This window comes from Neophocaena asiaeorientalis, unplaced genomic scaffold (assembly GCF_003031525.2).
Source record: "Neophocaena asiaeorientalis asiaeorientalis breed wild unplaced genomic scaffold, Neophocaena_asiaeorientalis_V1.1 scaffold133, whole genome shotgun sequence".
Lineage (NCBI taxonomy): Eukaryota > Metazoa > Chordata > Mammalia > Artiodactyla > Phocoenidae > Neophocaena > Neophocaena asiaeorientalis.
Genome location: NW_020174429.1, coordinates 4,840,289 through 4,856,537, shown reverse-complemented (window position 1 = coordinate 4,856,537; position 16,249 = coordinate 4,840,289). Strand labels below are relative to the sequence as shown.

The following is a 16,249-nucleotide window of genomic DNA, read 5'->3' as shown; positions in this document are numbered from 1 at the left end:
TCATATATACATTTCTATTTCTGAAATGTATGATATACTGTCATGCTTCTGGAGTTTTTGTTAAATTTGTATTTAAAGAATGATTGCCTTATTCTCACTCAATGTTGCTTACTCCTTAATGGAAATGTCTTTGGGTAGGGGTAAAAGGCCAATGTTTATTGGAACACCTCCTGGTAATAACTGGAAAGACATGGCTGTGGGTTCATCATACTGGCCTGGAGCTACAAATAAATTGAAACCAAGTGATTAAAGATGTGATTTGTCTGAGTGAAGGGGACTGTGAACCAAAAACTATCACACTTCCCTGTCAGTTTGCAAAGTGACTGTGAAAAATGACACATGAATCATGGTACAAAGGACCGCGGCCACTCAGACACTATTAACTCCACTGGCTTTGACCATGAAGAATAACGGCAGAATGAAGCATGAGAGTTGGGATCATAGGCAAGAGACCTGTTCCATCACATTAAATGACTCACAACTCTATGTCCTTTTGCTTAATAGTGGTGGGTTCAATGCTCTGACACAAATAAATATGTTCAGGAAACCTTTCTAGTCAGTGCTGACATCAGCAACTAACAGTTTAGCATGGCCACAGCTAAAAGCAGGGGAAAATTAAGTTGGTATTTTTGGTTGCATTAATTCATACAGAATACTTTTTTTTAAATTTACATAGTACTAATGGATCTTCATTTGACCACATCAGCAGAGTGCAGAAATAACTACTAGATACCTCAAACACTAATCATAGTTTTGAAGTTCTTCATTTATAGGAGGGAAGAACAAGGGGATCAATACTTAAACCAATTATATGATTTCATTTTCAACCAGCTGATGAAATTATTACTATGATGATTTTAGGGAGGAATAAACTATAACAAATTATAATTTTCCCAATGGATGAGTTTGAATTTGAAATCTTATCTTTGATTCCAAACTCCATTTCTGCCTGTCAGATTTGCTTCTCTATATCGGGAGTCTACATTTTTTTTTTTTTTCGGTCAAGGGCCAGGGAGTAGATATTTTTGGCATGTGGAACAAACTATTCAACTCTACCACTGTAGCAGGGAAGCAGCCACAGACAGTAGGAAAAGATACCCACCCTGCCCCTTCCTCCCGAGTAATCACTAGAAATGAAAGCAAATAAAAACCCAAAACAACAACAACAAAACCCAAACAAAAACCTAAACAAAAATAAATAAGTAAATTGTGTAACACACTAATAGGCTAGAATATATTACAATGATGTCCCTGTAATACCTCCTGTAAATAAACCTGGATAGGAGACAATCGTGTTTACGTAGCATTCTCTAACCTTCTCTTCCAAAGCCCTTTTCTGCCCTCCACCTCCTGGGTATCCAGTGCTCTCCTACTGGCATTAGTGTTCTCTTCTCAAAATTCCCTCTAGCCCTTCCCTTCCTGGCTGAATCTTACTTTCTAAACTCTTCTTTCTTCAGCTTCCCATTTAAAAAATCTATTCAAAATAGCATCATCTAGTGGAAAGGAAGTTTTGATCATTTTTACCTACCTTTAGGTATGATTGGCCAAAACAACTTAATATGACAACCTTAAAGTTATCACAATTTAGTAAAGTCTAGGCTGAGTTAAATTCAGTAACCATAAGTCTTTATGCTAGATATTGGGAGTGGGAATGTTTCTAAAGAAAGCAATGTATATCTGAAGCCATAAAAATTTAGGATTTAGTAAATTCACTCCTAAGAAGCTACCTCAAGAAAATAATTCAATGGGACAAAAATCACTGTATATATAAAAATGAAAAGCTCATTGCAATGTTTGATATCATAGCAAATCCAGCTATCCTGAAACATATTAACTGTTTAATATTAGGGAAATAGATAAGTAAATCACAGAACACAAATATAATGATATAGTAGGAAATAATCAAAATTATCACCATGAAGACCAGGAAGAAACATGCAATAATAAGCAAATCATTGGGGTAGATCTGTGGACGATTGATTTGGGATTAAAATCCCTTCTACAACTAAAGTAATGTCATGAAGTCAACCACTGATTGAATATGAAAGATCTTTATATTGCATGAATGTTTCAGTATGATCTTAACGCACTCTGTATAGGTATGAACGCTTGTGTATGTAAAGAGGAAATCATCTGTAACTTCCTCATCCTAAACCCTTTTACTAGAGAGGGAGATGTGGACTGCTGAAACCACAGCCTGGACAAGCCCTCTGTCATATGACTGAATATCCTTTTTATAATTGTCAACTGTACCACTTCTGAATGACACAGACATGCACAGCTCTTTCTTTTTGTGCATTTTGTTTTGTTTTGTTTTGAAGCCTACTCCCTCATTCCTCAGAGGCCAGTTAGCAATGCAATAAATTAATTTGTACTTTGGAGTGAACTCTTTAATCCTTTTTTGTTCTCTCACCTCCCAATCAAACACACACTTTCACATTTGCATGTATTAACATAATGAAACATTAATTACACAGTGTCTAGGATAGGACCAGCAAAGCACTTCAATCAATCTCAATAACTTGCATCAGGAAGGTGAAAAACGCTGCCCAGCCTTATCAGAACCACATAATAGACACAAACACAGTCTCGGTGCCTGTTTTGGGTGTGATTTATAACCAACATCTGAAAACAAAAAGCAGAAAATTACAAGGAGATTAATCAATAACAGTTATCTTAATGATAGATGGACAAATTTTATTCTTTTGTTGGGCGGTATTGCAGAGTCTAGTGGCTTGTTTGCAACAGGGTTAAAGATTAAGCAGCTGCTCTAGAAAACCAATGAGGTCTGAAGATGCCTAACTCCTGGGGTGCAAAGAGTCCTTACATTATCTGATTTCTCTCAAGAAACTGTGAGAGTTCACCTGAACAAGAGAAGGTGTCTTCCAAAGCCTCTCATACAGCCATTTCCTAACCCTTCTAGATTTTTGTTGGTCTTCCTGGTCTCTCCCCACACATACGTGTCGATCTGCTTAAGAAGGTCTGAATTCCACCAGTGCCATCCTTTGTGCTTGTGGCCAGCATGTGTTCTGAGTGATTATTGTTGAGCTGTGCCAGTTTTTAATTATGTAAAAATTCTTACACAAGGGTAAGAACCCAGTACTCACAAACACCTTCAGTATTTTACAACCTTGTCAAGAGTTCTTTGTAAATATAGATTATGGTAACATAGATGTATTTGGGTCCATAGAAGCCCTGTTCTTGTTGGATTTTTGCTTAGAACCATGGAAGATTTATAAGTAAAAAAGAAAAACAAAGGGCACCCCTTAGACCACGGTTTCTCAATATTGGAACTATTGGCATTTGGGGCTGGATGACTGTATAATTCTTTGTTGGGGGCAGCTGACCTGCGCATTGTAGAAAGTTTAGCAGCCTATCTGGTCTCTCTTCACACGCCAATACCCTTCCCTCTCCCCTTCCAGTTGTGACAATCACAAATGTCTCCAGGCTTTATCAATGCCATGAGGAAGAGCAAAACCATCTCCATATAAAAACCCACTGGCCCAGACCCTTCTGTACAAGAATCACATGTAATGTTCATTTAAAAAAAAAAAAAAAAAAGTTCAGTAAAGATTACACAAAATTATTTGCTTACGTAAAAACTGTGTTATTAAATCTTTGAAATAAGTGGATTTTACTCAGCTTTAAAGTCAATATTTCAAGGCGTTTGTAAAACATTTAAAGCCGAGAAACCTAAATTTTATTCCTAATGATCCCATCCATACAGCATGGCCTTGGATAATGAATCTTCTTCTTTTTTTTAAATATCACTTTCTTCCTTTGCAAAGTGAAGAGCTTGGACTAAGTGATTTCCTAGTCCCTGCCACGTCTAACATTCTGTGGGTCTATCATTAAAAGAACTGACTCATGTGAACTAGCTCTTGAACCAGGACCATCCATAGTCCTCCCAAACATCACAGCCAATGTGGGACTCTGACAGCGGTCAGTGTTTCTCACTGACCTCGGCATACTACAAAACTGTGATCCCCAAAGAAGGAAAAATTGCATGCATTAAAATCTGAATGTATAATTCAGCAAAGGTGGGTGTAGTTCCTGTTTCTGTGTATTCAAAGAGACAGAAACATCAAGGGAGTAGTAATTAGTTAGGGCTTCCTTAAAGACTTGGGCATGACCACCAAGCCAAAGAATAGGAAACCAACAACAGAACAGACCACTAAATCCAGCCCTAGACACTGCCTATTCGCTAACACTTTTTCTTTCCTATTATAGTAGTTTTATTCAAGGTAGAAGCTAGATTTAGAGAAAATAAATGCGTACGTACATACATACAATTGTTAAAAATCCAGTTTTCCTGAATTTGATCTTATGGGCTCTAAGGTCTCAGAGCACATGCTTTCTGATTTGTGATTCTCAAAGCCCATGACTATTTGTGATCATTTCTCCAAATACACACTATTCACATAGATCCCTGGAGATTCTAGAGACCAATCTGCCCTTTTGATAGCGGTTGAATCCTTGTTTGCACCAGAGATGCAACAAGTCAACGAAATCATCCTTCAGGACCCTTGACCCTGTCAACTATTGGCTATTGAAACTCATCCATCTGCAGGCCCTCATTTCAGCTCTTCCATAACTGATATGTTAGCCTGTGCATTCCTGCAACTGCTCGTGTCAGTACAAAATAAAACGACAGGACACAGACACAACACCGTAATTCTCTACATCCAGAGGCTCGAATGACCTGCCTGCCAATATACCACAGTACGTTCCCATTTACAATGCACTTATCTCAACAAACAATTGAGGAAATCATCTTTCACACAGGTTGTACCTGTCTCCTCCCATTGCCTCTCAACATTCTAGAAGATGCATCAAAATACAGTGATCCTTATAGCTTCATGTATAACAGTCTTGGGAGGCAAGAAAGGCAAACCACCTAGCCCTGAGAAATGGAGCACGTATGCAATAAAACGATACAGAGAAAGGGTTAGTCTGCACACTTGGTGAGATACCATCTGAGCGTCACCGCACTTTAGCTGTTTCTGGCAAGACAAAGAAGGCTTTCTAAGGCTACAGGCACCAAATAATTGGTATCAGTAATAACTACTGATTTTTTCAACAATAATCTCTTCACAATACTTCTCACTTTTATTCATTAACAAAGAAGAAGGGAGAAGCAGGGCACACAGTCATAATTCCCTAGGAAAGGCACTTATAAATCCCAGGAATCTCATCCTTGTCAACACAAAAGCTAAATTGTTTTACGGCGACACACTGACACTCTAAAAATGAAACCCTTCTAGTTTGAGCCAAGCACTGACCAGACATTAGAAAAAAAATGTTTACCATTAGGTGAATGAATTGCATCACTATAATGAAATGGGAGAGTTGGGAAAATAAACAGCTAATTCACTACAAATGCAAAACCACACTTTCTCTTTAAAATGAAAGCCACAATAAAACTGATGGGCCATGGGTTATAGATACATTGTTTGAGGTTTTCAAAACCCAAAGATATTTTGAAAACCATAATCCAAACATAACCAAATTGTAAAGCATTCAATAACAAATGTGTATACTTCAGCCTTGCCCTTCCAGCCAGCACCCGCAGCAAAATCCCCCTGTCATCCTCTCCCGACCAGCTGTATTTGGATACACTTCATGAAAAGTCACAGCTTTCAGATCTCATTTCCTTTCATTTCAGTGGATTTGGCCATTTCAACATAAAGAAATTAAAATTTAAAAATAGATAAATAAATGTATCTGAGGGTCATAAACCCACAAGCTCAGCAGTTTTAATGTTTAAAATCAATGTTTAATGTCCAACAGCAGGATTAGGTGATATTACAAATGTGGATCATTTTCTTCTTGGAGATGAACAAAGCAAATAGGAGGAGGAAGGGCAATCAAAGTTGCAGGATCCTGAAACTCTGTTATTCATTACACTGTCGGCTTCATGTCAGAACTGGCTGCCATGTTTCTAAGTCCTTATCACAATCATTTATTAGCCCATAGCAGCTTCAGAGAAACAAGAGATGCTCCTGTTGACCATATGAAAAAAAACCCCATCCAAGAATGGGCAGCAGACCTAAATAGACATTCCTCCAAAGAAGATATATAGACTGCCGACAAACACACTGAAGAGATATGGGGACATATGTATAACTGATTCACTTTGTTATAAAGCAGAAACTAACACACCATTCTAAAGCAATTATACTCCAATAAAGATGTAAAAAAAAAAAGTGTTGGTCAGCTACAGTTATTTTCAAAAGAATGGTACTGTTTTCATGATCCAATGACAGTAAAGGGCTGGAAGATATCACAAGGTAAAGTAATTTTTAATTTTCAGAACTCCTCACTGTGGATTTCCACTTCTGAGTGTTTTTTTCCTGACTGTGGAATATGGTATTCCTGCAGCAACACACCTATTACTTCTGGTATCATATCTAAGAGATGGCTTCTATCAAAATAGATGAATATACTTTTCATCTTGAGTTATATGGGAGAGACTCCTATTTATTAGACTCGTAAGAAATACCAGGGATTTACTAAGCAAGAGAAATGTCAGGTGTGGGATGTTTCCCAAAGCTCATAGCTTTCTTTTCATAATTATGATTAATAATGATGATAACATTTATAGCGGCTTCCATCGTTGCATCACTTTTAATCTGCTACTACACACTATGTTAAATATCTATTATAGATTACCTAGAACACTCCTTGCATCTGACCTATAATTTGGCGTGACCATTATCTCCATTTTACAGACGAGTAGACTCATCTTGGTGGTTCAGAGAGGCCACGTAATTTGACCACTGTCACTCAGTCAGTAAGGGGCAGGGCCAGGACTTGAATTTGAGTCTTCCTGAATCTAGAGACTGTGCTTTTGATCAAAGGATTACATTTGGAGTTCACAGGCCTGAATTCCACTGCAAAAAATTAAAATATAACATAAAACTTACGAAAACTGTTCATAGCTTACAATATTTCCAAAATAACTAGAGAAAGAAGAGACATATATACAAATAATGCTGAAGAATTTGGTGTGATGGGAGGCTAGAGAAGCGAGGTATACAGAAGATGAAATATGGAAGAAGCGATATATATGGGCCAGCAGAGAAGATGTGAGATGATGCTACAACTAGTGAAATTGACTAAAATGAAGGTCCTGCAGTGGAGAGAGATGGGATTCAATAGAAAAGTGACCATACTATGCAAGAATCACTAGGTATCAGGAGAAGGAGAATTGCTAGGTTACAGGGACAAACTATTTATAAATAGTGGTTAAGATCGCAGACTCTGGAGACAAGCATTTCTAGATTTAAACCCAATCTCTGCCACTTATCAGTTATATGACATTAGCAAGTCACTTATCCTCTTTTCTCTTCCATAAAGCAAGACTAAATGTCGCTACCCATCTTCTAGAGTGGTTGGGAATTTTTAAAATAAAGTGTTAGCATAAGGTCTGTAGTAAGCATTCAACACCTGACCATTTATCATGATCAACATTGGTTAAAATTTGATGACTCACTATCAGCGTGACCTCAAGCAAGTCACTTTACTTCTGTCATTCCATTTACTTTATCTTTGAAATGGGAATGCTATTGGAAGCTCAACCTGTTCCACCCGATTAAATGAGATAATATGTGTAAAAAGATTTCAAAAAGTATAAAAGTGTTATTACAAGATTGCTTAGAAGTGGAAACTCAACCATGAACATCTGATCCAAACAAGAGTGAGCAGCCATGTGTGTACGGATCTCTTCTGAGGAAAGGAAGGATTAAAGCTGAGGACCTGGTATTCATTTCATTTCCAATTTATATTTTCTATCTCTATTGCCTTACCCAGTCTCTTGTTTCTCTCTCTGTAATGTCATCTCAGTCCAAATCATCTACTTCATTTAACACATGAAGTCCAAATTCCTAGTGAAGTAAAACTATCCTCTCCCACTGTGAGATAATAGGAAAAGTATATATTGGTCTCTGGTTCCTGGCACAGGGCTCCTGAAACCCCTGTAATTTCCTAACTGATAAGAACATTAGGAGTATCTTTAGTTCTAATATTTGATCTTTGATCTTGGTTCCTGACACAGAGCCCCTAAAGCCCTTCTAATTTCCTGGGTGAAAGCAGTGTCTTTTATCCTAATGAAGTTGACTCTTGGTGGGCTCCTGGATGGGGGCTGGTCACCAGAAAAGACCAAGCCATGATTAGAAACTTGGAATTTTCAGCCCTACTTCCCATTCTCCAGAAGGAGCAGAGGGGTGGGAAATGGAGTTAATGATTGATCGTGGCTACATCCAAAGACAGAGCCGAGACTTCAAGAGGCAGTGCTATGCACAGTGGGGAGTGAGGTGTGTATTGATCACCTAGGCTCCCAGCTTTGCTCAGATCCTGGCATGGGCTGCCTTTCTGAGCCCGCCTTCGTCAGGAGCTCTGTGCATGAGTCTAGTGTTTATTTCCTCCTGCAAAAGGTGCTTCGGCCTCAGGGGAAGTGTGACCACCTACGGGCAGGTACTCTTGGCTAATCAATCACAGACTACACAAGGGACTGCTATTGATGTGGCCTGCTGGGCAGTTGTCTACAGGGAATGTTTTGAAAGAGAATGGAGAGGATCCTTGGCAACCAAAATACTCCTCTTAGTTTCTACTTCGCTATTCCTTTCTGAGATTAGTCTTTCATAGCAGGTAAGACTGAAGGAAAGCTGAGATGCCACCCAAGGAGAAGTTTGTAGAGAGGGCCAGATGGAGTTGGGTGTGCTCACTGTGTTGGTGTATCTATGCTGATTCTGTGTGTAGGAGGTTTGAATGATGATTAACATAAGATAGTCTCTGCTTCAAGAAGGCTTTAGGCTACTGTGAAAAAAGGGAATGCAAGCTTTAGTAAGCATACAAATGACTGCTAAAGGACAGGAAGTAAATAAGATGTATCGATCATATTATTCTTTTGGTAAATCTTGGGAAGATTTCTGGATCAACTTAAGTTACTACTTCAAGGTGAGCAGAGCTGTAGAATTCTGAGGCCACCTGGCAAAATTTGTGAAGAGGAAAAAAAAGAAGTGCAGGTGAAGTAAAACAGGCATTGAGATCAGATTAAAAATAGGGTATGAGAAGGAAAACCCATTAAAACAAGAGAACAGGGGCAGTTAAAGGAAAAATAAAGTTGTATTTGGTGGAGAAAGTGATGGGTAGTCACTGGAGGTCTGAAATACTCACAATCATCCCTCTCTGACTCTTCCCAGCCCACTCTTCACAGCTGTGACATTGAAGATTTTCAGCTCATAGAAGCCACCATTTCCAGTCCTGAGACAATGCTGACCAGGCAGCTTAAAGGGCTCAGGCTCACAAGCTGGTGGGTCTGCAATTAGCCATGTTGACGTAAATCAGGGAATTAGGGTGCCTGAGGGTGAGGTTTAGGACCACCCATCTTTTTACTTCTAGAATTTGTCTTGTGTGTCTTTGTGATCTGGGGTTAGAGTATCAAGTGATTTGTCTGACCTCAAGTATCTCAGTTGTAGGGACTTCCCATGGCCTAGTTTCACCCTCCAGAACTCAGACAGAGTGCTTTAAATATGGTCTTCATGTCCTTTCTGGGATGGTAATTTGGTCTGAAGGACTGCTAAAGCAATGCCTACCCTTTTTTAGGCTTTTCTCCTTTATGTTCTAGCCTACCCTTGAGGTTCTACAATTCCTCAGTTTTGGCCTACTCTCTGACCCACAGTAATTATCCCACTTATGGTAACAACAGACAGATTTTATGCTACCCATAATGACACAATCACTGGTAGATCTTCTGATTTGTATTTGTGTTGAATTCGGTGTCTAATTCATCATGACTGCATTTTGAATTTTTTTAAAAAATTACTTATTGACAATAGAAATATTCCATTTGAATTTTTAAAATGTAGTCTAGAAATGAGAGCAAAAATATGTAAAATAAGAGAGAAAACAAAATTAGTGGATGAGTTCTAGAGTTCCAATCTCTGAAAAAAAAAGAAAGAAAAGAAACAAAAAAGATTTCTGGAACATTTTATGAAGCTAATGGAAGAGAAGACATTATTGACGAACTAATTCAAGAAAATTCCCCAGAATTGAAGGACACACAAATCCATAATAAACAGGTCTATATCCACACCATGACAGATATCCCTAACAAAGGATGTCTATCATAAGACTTTAGGTCACTGCAGACAAAGGGAACATCCTGTACATTTCCAAAAAGAGACAGACAAAGAGACCAAGAGACAGAGAACCTAAAAGAATCAGATACCAGAATGCACCAGATTTTTTCAAAAGCAAATGTGGAAGCTGTAAGACAATAGAGCCATACCCTCAAATTGTGATAGGAATCCTATACCCAATTTAACTACTAACAAAGTGAGAGTGTAGAATAAAAACATATTCTGATGTGCAAAGTTTTAATTCTACCCTCCCCCACCCCCCATGAATCCTTTCTCAGGAAGCTACCGAGAGATATCATCCACCAAAAGGAGAGAATAAAGAAGACAAAAGCTTCAGGAAACTGGTGCTGCATACAGAAGGGAAGAGGAGGGCGTTCTCAGAATGGTCATGAAAGAAGACCTTGGGTCATAGCAGTGCCCACTGAGTAGCAGTCAATCTTTTCAGACTGGAGCAGGTCAGGAGTCTATGGGAGTGAGTGCCTCAGGAAGAGACAATCTACAGATAGTGTCTGAATAATTGGGAGGCGATTTAGGCTCGTAATGAAGAGAAGAAGACGTTAAAACTAAAAAAAAAAACAAAAAACCAAAACCATACAAAGGACAATGATTAACTCCAGAGGGAAAAATTATACTGGAAAGCAAATGTACGCACAGTATAATCTGCTTCAGTACTGTAAACACTGAATATCGATCTAAACAAGATTAAGATAAAACTTTATTGGGAATGTAAGGATGAGAACAGGGCACATATAGGGTACAGGTGAATGGGTATGAAAGGAAATCAACTCTATATTTGTCACAGCGGGAAGTCAGTAGATAATGCTCAAAATGGAAAAATTAAAAAGGAGTAATGTATGCATATTACTTAGAGATACGGAGAAAAATTCCATAAAAATCAGCTAGAGGGATTCATTCTTTTTTAATTAGTTACTTTATTTATTTTTAGCTGCCTTGGGTCTTCGTGGCTGCCTGCGGCCTTTCTCTAGCTGCAGCGAGCAGGGGCTACTCTTCCTTGCAGTGCGCGGGCTTCTCATTGCCTTGGCTTCTCTTGTTTCGGAGCACGGGCTCTAGGCACGCGAGCTTGGTTGCTCCGCGGGACATGGGATCTTCCCAGACCACGGCTTGAACCTGTGTCCCCTGCATTGGCAGGTGGATTCTTAACCACTGTGCCACCAGGGAAGTCCCTCAATGCGGTTACCTCTGGGAAGGGGAGAAGAGTTGAGATGTAGTGGCAAAGGAGTGATGTTTTTACAGCAAGCTTTGCAGAACTCTAGCGCTCTTGAAATCATGTGCCTACACAACTTTGATAAAAGTGAATGCAAAATGCATTTTACCTAATTCTAAAAAGTGATTTGAGGTACCTCCATGGCCAGGAGACCATCAAACTTGTACAAGAATCAGGGGTCAAGAGGCATGAATGAAGAGGATCACTGAGACTTTAATAATGGTGATATTTTTCCTTAGTGAAGTCAAAGTCTTCCCACCTCATCTGAGGTCAATAGCCAATTGTCTGTTCACAGATAATCTAGGTTTTCTCTCTCCAGGTAAGACGCCATCTAAGAGTTAAAAAAGTTGGCTTCCCACACCTATAAAATCTAGTGTCAAGCTGATAAAGTCAAATCCGACCTGACCCTTTAGACTTCGAACAAACGCAAGTGTAGCCCCACACTGTCCTGTTAAACACAGTCGGTTTGCTCATAATAAAGCTCTTTTAAGAATTTTGTGAGCTTGACAGGAAAACAGAAGGAACAGCCCAACATTAAATTATTCACTTGAATGACTTTCCAAATTGAAATCACAAAGACTGCAAGTACAGAGTTGTAACTACACAGGAACCCATTTGGAATAATTTCAGATCTGAACATTGCCTTATGGTCCTGTTGATTTCGATGGGGGCAGGCTACTCATGTGGACAATACTATGCAGAAGCACCAGTGGTGCCGGAGCCCTCTGCCAAGGCCATCTCTGTCCCGGCCCAATTCTGGTGCCCAGATACCCTGTAAGGATTATATACCTTTTTAAGGGGGCTGGAAGAGCCCAGGTTGGAATAGAAGATGTGTACATAACATTAGTTATCCTTCAGATGAGAGGATTTCCGCAACGAGGACCATGTGGCTCATCTAGAAGGTGATTGCCTGCCAGAAGAATGAACTCATTTGCTACAGTCAGATACTAGCCTTCTCTCAGCCAATTATATAGGGAGCTGGAAGAAGCAGTATGTTAGAGAATCCTGTGGGAGAGACCCATGCATGTTCATAGCTCAAACAGTGTTGTACCTACGTGGTTTCCAATAACACGTGAAACTGTCATGTCATTTTCATGGTTGGAAGACATCTTTCCTTACATCTCATCTCATCTTAATTTTCTCTTCTGTCCCGTGCAGCTTTCTGGTAGGATACGGTGTGCCCTGCTGGTTCAGAGGCACCACAGGCCACTATTTCTAGGTCTGAGAGACTCACACTTTTCTAGGAAGGCCTTCCCATCCTGTGTGACAGCACTTCCAGAATCTAATGAGTAAGCACGAGAGACAAGGCAGGGCGTGCCCATCTGCACAAATCAAATTCTGGACCTATATTCCAAACCAGAATATAATTCCCAAATTTTTAGTAGCAAATGAGCAGAGATATATAATAAAATCCCCTTTCATTAATTTTAAATAAGATCCATTTGAAAGTGATTTTCATTTCATCTTTTTAAAAAGTCAGTGCTATCTAGATGATGGAGTTATACAAATCTCTATTAAAAAAAAAAATACTCTATTCAGTCAGGATTGCCACTTCTGTCGTCTTATCATATTCAACCCACAGGTGATACTTTTCTGTGCCTATCTCTTCTCCACATATCAACCAGTAGGATCACATAAAATGAAATTCAGGGCTTCCCGTACCCAAAAAAAAAAAAAAAAAAAAAAAAAAAAAATGAAATTCAGAGCTTGCCATTCCTCTCCTTAAAACTTTCTGGGGAGTCCTGTTGCAGGGACTCCCAAATCCTGAATGTGAACCACCGTGTGTGCACCGCTGGGCTCTCGGCACCCTACTCTTCATCCCTCACCTTGATCATCACGTCACCACAGCGGCTTCCTTTCTGCACTCTGAACTCACCACTCTACCTACCTGGAATGATCTGCCCATGAATAGGAGTGATCTAACTCCTATTCACCTTTTGGTTTCAGCTTAAATGTCATTTTCTCAGAGAAAAATTTCCTGACAGACCCTCAAGTGAAAAGAAGAACCCCTCCACCGCCACCAATGTGATTCCCTCTCCGTGTAAGAGGTATAGATAGCTTCCTTAACAATTAGCTGTAACGGATTTGTTTTTGCATTTGGTAGGCTAATACTGATCTCCCCCATTGAAGCAGAAATGCCATGAGATGGCTTCTGTTTCTTTATAGTCACCTTTCTACACGCAGCCCTAGTAGGCTGCCTTGTGCATCTCAGGGGTACAATAATAATTTGCTGCACAAATGCATGAGTGGATCGTCTTCCTTCTGAGCCCCTAGGATTCCTGAGAACTAACACAAAACTTTCTCTTAAACACTCTCTATCTATTGCAGGCCTTAGTATGTTTTAAAGTTGATTTTTTTTTTTCTTTTTGCCAAGGGGTCTGTAGAGGGTTGAATAGTGCTCCCCTGGCAAAAAAAAAAAAAAACTTACAACCTCTTGGAACTGAGCTGACTGTGATTTTATTTGGAAATAAGGTCTTTGCAAATGTAATTAAGGATCTCCAGATGAAATCATCCTGGCTTTGGGGTGGGCCCTAAATCCAGTGACTGTTATCCTTATAAAAAGGAGAGAGGTTACAGGGAGACACAGACACACACACACAAAACAAGGTCATGTGGAGACGAAAATAGAGATTGGAGTGATGCGGCTACAAGCCACAGAATGTTCAGGATTGCAGGAACCACCAGAAATGGGCAGAAGCAAGGACAGTTTCTCCCCTACAGGTTTCAGAGGGAGAATGGACAAGTCAATGGATCCTGACTTCGGACTTCTGAACTCTACAACCGTGAAAGAATACATTTCTGTTGTTTTAAGTCACCCAATTTATGATAATTTGTTACGGCAGCGTTAGAAAATTAATACAGTGTTCTAAGAGCAATGGTTTTACTCTGTGACCTCTATGACTTCCTTTCACAAAATCAGTGAAAAAGAAACTGACACAGAGACAAGAACTCATACTTAGTAGTCACTTACAACTGCATAGATAGGAACTCTAGAAATAGGACTTGGGAATTAAAGAGGTCATTGTAAGTGATTCTGTTCAACCTCCCCATGATACCAGCACTCTCTGCAGAGCATCCCTTCCAGATAGTTCCCTGGCCTCTGCCAGAGAACTGACCTCTTGTCAGAGATGGCAAGAAAGTCACTCTCCCACAATGCTACACAGAGGCAGAACCTTTAAGGGAAACAGTCTATGTGCCCTGTAACCCACAGCTGACCGTCAGACTAACGCTGAATTGACTGTTGGAAGCTTCAATGTGCCTCCAGAGCTTCGAGGAAGCAGCTTCAAAGAGTGGCAACTTTGTTGTTTAAATGCTGACAAAATCTTGCCCTGGCTTCCGTAAACATAATTCAGTGTTTGCAAGAAAGAAGTAATAGAAATATTATTCAGTGACATCATTTTATTCAATTATCTCTGCCCAAATCCCTGCAGCAACTGAAGAACAGAGTCAATTTTCATACTTGTGACCAAAACCCCAGTCAAATTAAATCAAGTCAACTAAGACTTATTGAGCATCTTTCTTTGGGTAAATGTTTTATTGGAGTGAAACACAGATTTGGAAAGTATGCCGGTCACAGCATACAGCTCAGTGGATCTTCATGAAGTGAACCACCTGTGTAGCCCACACTCAGATGAGCAACAGAAACTTACCACCACCCCCTACGATCCCCTCCTGGCCCCCTCCAGTCACTGGCACTCCCACCAGCAGCCATTCTCGTGACCTTCCACTCATAAGATTAGGTTGTGCTGGTTACTTCTTTTTTGTTTTTTTTTGGTGGTATAATACATGTAACATAAAAGATATCGTTTAACCATTTTACAATGTATTACAATTCAGGGGCATTAAAAGTTCTGCCTGTTTTTGAATGTGATATAAATGGAGTCTTGTGTATGGCATCTTCCATTTAGCATTTGTTTAAATCATGCCATGTTTTGGAAGACAGTAAATAAATATCTTTTATGTATTTTATCCACTGAAAATCGGCACTAGTGAAACTCTAAAATGCGTGGTTTTATGGGTTAAAAGGCCCCTGGAGACATGTATTATACTGGTGTCCACTACACATAAATGCAGTTTTGAGCCTCTCAAGTTACTCCCCTGCTGACCATCTGGAATCTACGGGCGAAGTTTCACTGCTTGTGGTTTCTGAGTATTTGAATGTTAGGATCTGTGGCCACCGCAGGAAGCACTGGAGGTTACAGAAGCCCATGAGTAGATGGACCTTTCCTTTCTGGAACAAACACAATGTGGAAAGGACCTTAATTTAAACCAGAAAGAGGTAAAGAGTGACCCAAGCCTCCAATGCCATAATAATGTCCATTAAAGGCAAGCTACCTTATAAACTCAAGCTTCTGATTTATAATGTATGCTGTTTTAAAGGCTCTATGACATATAGTTATAATGACCTCATAGAAAACATTTTTATTTAGCTTTATGGGCCGTGTTCCGCAAAATATCACATTTGCTTCTGCACCAAAGTTTGTGGCATAGCCTTGGCTCATCCTGTTTACAAAATCCAGACAACTCTTGGCCAATCTGCAGAAGCTCCATTGATTTCTGTTCCCGGGGGCCCTCTTGCGGTCAGTTCTCACGGGAGAGGTTTAATCTATGTGGTCGGCTACTTCTTAAAGAGTTTGTTTACACAGACGAACAGGCAGATCACACTGCAGGGGGACAGAAGTATAATACCCCGGTTCTCGGTGACTTGTTATCACATTTAGATTCCCATCTCTGAAACTGTTCTCTGCCCTGGTTCTGAAACCTTACAGCCCTCTTTGAAGAATGATCAGAAAACTTCAAAGTTAAGAGCAGTTTCGAGACGGAAAAATGGTCACCTATGATTGAAAGAGCAGAATGCTTAGGGGAAACTGACGAGAAGAAA

General features: G+C 39.7%; 1 protein-coding gene across 1 annotated transcript in view; it reads right to left on the bottom strand.

Moving 5' to 3' along the window:
* DCC (DCC netrin 1 receptor) overlaps window positions 1-16,249 on the bottom strand; it is a 782,001-nt gene that overhangs the window by 755,228 nt on the left and 10,524 nt on the right. Inside the window, exon 3 of the mRNA XM_024756807.1 lies at window positions 12,602-12,689. Coding sequence (XP_024612575.1) covers window positions 12,602-12,689 — 88 coding nt within the window. The remainder of the gene's footprint in view (window positions 1-12,601; window positions 12,690-16,249) is intronic.